Genomic DNA, 5,643 nt, shown 5'->3' on the forward strand with positions numbered 1-5,643 from the left:
GCTAGTAAAACTGCAGTAATCCACAGTATGTCACAGTGGATCTCTACAGTCTGCTAGTAAAACTGCAGTAATCCACAGTATGTCACAGTGGATCTCTACAGTCTGCTAGTAAAACTGCAGTAATCCACAGTATGTCACAGTGGATCTCTACAGTCTGCTAGTAAAACTGCAGTAATCCACAGTATGTCACAGTGGATCTCTACAGTCTGCTAGTAAAACTGCAGTAATCCACAGTATGTCACAGTGGATCTCAACAGTCTGCTAGTAAAACTGCAGTAATACACAGTATGTCACAGTGGATCTCTACAGTCTGCTAGTAAAACTGCAGTAATCCACAGTATGTCACAGTGGATCTCTACAGTCTGCTAGTAAAACTGCAGTAATCCACAATATGTCACAGTGGATCTCTACAGTCTGCTAGTAAAACTGCAGTAATACACAGTATGTCACAGTGGATCTCTACAGTCTGCTAGTAAAACTGCAAGGTCCCTAACAGGGCTTTTTAGGGCACTAGATCTGTGAATCTCCCATATGTACGGTCTCTAACAGGGCTTTTTAGGGCACTAGATCTGTGAATCGTCCCTCCTTAGGGTCCGTCTACTCTTGGAGTCAGACAAGTCATCATTGAAGACTCTCTCGATGGTGGAGGGGAGCGAGGCGCGGACGGTGCGCCCCAGGCCTCGCGCAGCGAACACGTAGAGGACAGGGTTCAGGGAGCTCTTCAGGTACACCAGGAACAGAGAGATATATGCCCCCGTGAACGACGCCCGGTACAGCCCCGCCCGGTCGGCCCGCCCTGCAGCCAGCGCCCGCAGGAAGCGGCAGGTAAAGTAGGGCACCCAGCAGGAGAGGAAGAGGAGCATGGTGAGGAAGAGGACCCGGTACAGCCTGGCCATCTGTCTCGCAGTCGCCGAAGAGGAGGTTGGAGAGGTCGGTCCGGCGCCCCCTGCCTGCCTGGCGCTCCACAGCACGGCTACGTTGCTCACCAGGAACACTGTTAACGGCAGGATGAACCCAGCGACCGTCTCTGTCACAAACAGCCCCTTGCTGTACCCTAGGCTCTCCAGACACTGGGTAGTACCGTTGATCTCCAGCAGGTCGGCAGTGTGGAGGTAGGGGGCAGCCAGGGCAGCAGCCAAACCCCACAGGACACCACACACCAGAGGAACCGCCCAGCGAGGACGCTTCAGACTGGACCAGACCGGCCTGAGGAGACACAGACATCTCTCCACAGCCACGGCACACAGCAGGAAGGCCGCAGCGTATAGCCCCAGGCCTCTCAGGAATACCACCAGGCGGCAGACCAGTTTCCCCATGGGCCAGCTACAGCCGTGGGCCAGGTACGCCAGCATCAGGGGGGTGCGGAGGAGGAGAACCAGGTCAGCAAACGCCAGGTTCACTACGTAGACACGGAAGCTGCTGGCGCCACGCGTCTCCCCTTTGCCCAAGCTGCCACGCCTCGTCAGGCGGCCACGCCCACGCCAGGCCAACGCGTACACCACTAGGCTGTTCAAGGACACGCCCACCTGGGGACAGATAAGAGGAAGTGATGTCATAAACCAGCAGACACTGCAGGAACCTCAAGAACTGGAGCTATGCCAAGTAGGAATGGTCTTGTTCCAGCCCAGCACTAACCACCTGATTCAACATGGCATGGTCTTGTTCCAGCCCAACACTAACCACCTGATTCAACATGGCAGGGTCTTGTTCGAGCCCAACACTAACCCCCCTGATTCAACATGGCAGGGTCTTGTTCCAGCCCAACACTAACCCCCCTGATTCAACATGGCAGGGTCTTGTTCCAGCCCAGCACTAACCCCCCTGATTCAACATGGCAGGGTCTTGTTCCAGCCCAACACTAACCCCCCTGATTCAACATGGCAGGGTCTTGTTCCAGCCCAGCACTAACCCCCCTGATTCAACATGGCAGGGTCTTGTTCCAGCCCAACACTAACCCCCCTGATTCAACATGGCAGGGTCTTGTTCCAGCCCAACACTAACCCCCCTGATTCAACATGGCAGGGTCTTGTTCCAGCCCAGCACTAACCCCCCTGATTCAACATGGCAGGGTCTTGTTCCAGCCCAACACTAACCCCCCTGATTCAACATGGCAGGGTCTTGTTCCAGCCCAGCACTAACCCCCCTGATTCAACATGGCAGGGTCTTGTTCCAGCCCAACACTAACCCCCCTGATTCAACATGGCAGGGTCTTGTTCCAGCCCAGCACTAACCCCCCTGATTCAACATGGCAGGGTCTTGCTCCAGCCCAGCACTAACCCCCCTGATTCAACATGGCAGGGTCTTGTTCCAGCCCAGCACTAACCCCCCTGATTCAACATGGCAGGGTCTTGTTCCAGCCCAACACTAACCCCCCTGATTCAACATGGCAGGGTCTTGTTCCAGCCCAGCACTAACCCACCTGATTCAACATAGCAGGGTCTTGTTCAAGCCCAACACTAACCCCCCTGATTCAACATGGCAGGGTCTTGTTCCAGCCCAGCACTAACCACCTGATTCAACATGGCAGGGTCTTGTTCCAGCCCAGCACTAACCACCTGATTCAACATGGCAGGGTCTTGTTCCAGCCCAACACTAACCCCCCTGATTCAACATGGCAGGGTCTTGTTCCAGCCCAGCACTAACCACCTGATTCAACATGGCAGGGTCTTGTTCCAGCCCAGCACTAACACACCTGATTCAACATGGCAGGGTCTTGTTCCAGCCCAGCACTAACCCCCCTGATTCAACATGGCAGGGTCTTGTTCCAGCCCAGCACTAACACACCTGATTCAACATGGCATGGTCTTGTTCCAGCCCAGCACTAACACCCTTGATTCAACATGGCAGGGTCTTGTTCCAGCCCAGCACTAACCCCCCTGATTCAACATGGCAGGGTCTTGTTCCAGCCCAACACTAACCCCCCTGATTCAACATGGCAGGGTCTTGTTCCAGCCCAACACTAACACATCTGATTCAACATGGCAGGGTCTTGTTCCAGCCCAACACTAACCCCCCTGATTCAACATGGCAGGGTCTTGTTCCAGCCCAGCACTAACCCCCCTGATTCAACATGGCAGGGTCTTGTTCCAGCCCAACACTAACACACCTGATTCAACATGGCAGGGTCTTGTTCCAGCCCAGCACTAACCACCTGATTCAACATGGCAGGGTCTTGTTCCAGCCCAGCACTAACCCCCCTGATTCAACATGGCAGGGTCTTGTTCCAGCCCAACACTAACACACCTGATTCAACATGGCAGGGTCTTGTTCCAGCCCAGCACTAACCCCCCTGATTCAACATGGCAGGGTCTTGTTCCAGCCCAGCACTAACACATCTGATTCAACAGGGCAGGGTCTTGTTCCAGCCCAGCACTAACCCCCCTGATTCAACATGGCAGGGTCTTGTTCCAGCCCAACACTAACACACCTGATTCAACATGGCAGGGTCTTGTTCCAGCCCAACACTAACACACCTGATTCAACATGGCAGGGTCTTGTTCCAGCCCAGCACTAACACATCTGATTCAACAGGGCAGGGTCTTGTTCCAGCCCAGCACTAACCCCCCTGATTCAACATGGCAGGGTCTTGTTCCAGCCCAACACTAACACACCTGATTCAACATGGCAGGGTCTTGTTCCAGCCCAGCACTAACACATCTGATTCAACATGGCAGGGTCTTGTTCCAGCCCAGCACTAACCCCCCTGATTCAACATGGCAGGGTCTTGTTCCAGCCCAACACTAACACACCTGATTCAACATGGCAGGGTCTTGTTCCAGCCCAGCACTAACACATCTGATTCAACATGGCAGGGTCTTGTTCCAGCCCAACACTAACACACCTGATTCAACATGGCAGGGTCTTGTTCCAGCCCAGCACTAACACACCTGATTCAACATGGCAGGGTCTTGTTCCAGCCCAGCACTAACCACCTGATTCAACATGGCATGGTCTTGTTCCAGCCCAGCACTAACCACCTGATTCAACATGGCATGGTCTTGTTCCAGCCCAGCACTAACCACCTGATTCAACATGGCATGGTCTTGTTCCAGCCCAACACTAACCCCCCTGATTCAACATGGCAGGGTCTTGTTCCAGCCCAGCACTAACACACCTGATTCAACATGGCAGGGTCTTGTTCCAGCCCAACACTAACACACCTGATTCAACATGGCATGGTCTTGTTCCAGCCCAACACTAACACACCTGATTCAACATGGCAGGGTCTTGTTCCAGCCCAACACTAAACCACCTGATTCAACATGGCAGGGTCTTGTTCCAGCCCAGCACTAACACACCTGATTCAACATGGCAGGGTCTTGTTCCAGCCCAGCACTAACCCCCCTGATTCAACATGGCAGGGTCTTGTTCCAGCCCAGCACTAACCCCCCTGATTCAACATGGCAGGGTCTTGTTCCAGCCCAACACTAACACACCTGATTCAACATGGCAGGGTCTTGTTCCAGCCCAGCACTAACCCCCCTGATTCAACATGGCAGGGTCTTGTTCCAGCCCAGCACTAACCACCTGATTCAACATGGCAGGGTCTTGTTCCAGCCCAACACTATCCCCCCTGATTCAACATGGCAGGGTCTTGTTCCAGCCCAACACTAACCCCCCTGATTCAACATGGCAGGGTCTTGTTCCAGCCCAACACTAACCCCCCTGATTCAACATGGCAGGGTCTTGTTCCAGCCCAGCACTAACCCCCCTGATTCAACATGGCAGGGTCTTGTTCCAGCCCAACACTAACCACCTGATTCAACATGGCAGGGTCTTGTTCCAGCCCAGCACTAACCTCCCTGATTCAACATGGCAGGGTCTTGTTCCAGCCCAACACTAACCCCCCTGATTCAACATGGCAGGGTCTTGTTCCAGCCCAGCACTAACCACCTGATTCAACATGGCAGGGTCTTGTTCCAGCCCAGCACTAACACACCTGATTCAACATGGCAGGGTCTTGTTCCAGCCCAGCACTAACACACCTGATTCAACATGGCAGGGTCTTGTTCCAGCCCAACACTAACACACCTGATTCAACATGGCAGGGTCTTGTTCCAGCCCAGCACTAACCCCCCTGATTCAACATGGCAGGGTCTTGTTCCAGCCCAGCACTAACCACCTGATTCAACATGGCAGGGTCTTGTTCCAGCCCAACACTATCCCCCCTGATTCAACATGGCAGGGTCTTGTTCCAGCCCAACACTAACCCCCCTGATTCAACATGGCAGGGTCTTGTTCCAGCCCAACACTAACCCCCCTGATTCAACATGGCAGGGTCTTGTTCCAGCCCAGCACTAACCCCCCTGATTCAACATGGCAGGGTCTTGTTCCAGCCCAACACTAACCACCTGATTCAACATGGCAGGGTCTTGTTCCAGCCCAGCACTAACCTCCCTGATTCAACATGGCAGGGTCTTGTTCCAGCCCAACACTAACCCCCCTGATTCAACATGGCAGGGTCTTGTTCCAGCCCAGCACTAACCACCTGATTCAACATGGCAGGGTCTTGTTCCAGCCCAGCACTAACACACCTGATTCAACATGGCAGGGTCTTGTTCCAGCCCAACACTAACCCCCCTGATTCAACATGACAGGGTCTTGTTCCAGCCCAACACTAACCACCTGATTCAACATGGCAGG

General features: G+C 53.9%; 1 protein-coding gene across 1 annotated transcript in view; it reads right to left on the reverse strand.

The window, feature by feature from the left end:
• Nucleotides 1-375: 375 nt before the first annotated feature.
• LOC129858864 (C5a anaphylatoxin chemotactic receptor 1) overlaps nt 376-5,643 on the reverse strand; it is an 8,873-nt gene continuing 3,605 nt past the window's right edge. The window contains exon 3 of the mRNA XM_055928099.1: nt 376-1,526. Coding sequence (XP_055784074.1) covers nt 564-1,526 — 963 coding nt within the window. The 3' untranslated portion in view covers nt 376-563. The remainder of the gene's footprint in view (nt 1,527-5,643) is intronic.

Source organism: Salvelinus fontinalis, chromosome 7, assembly GCF_029448725.1.
Source record: "Salvelinus fontinalis isolate EN_2023a chromosome 7, ASM2944872v1, whole genome shotgun sequence".
NCBI classification, from domain to species: domain Eukaryota; kingdom Metazoa; phylum Chordata; class Actinopteri; order Salmoniformes; family Salmonidae; genus Salvelinus; species Salvelinus fontinalis.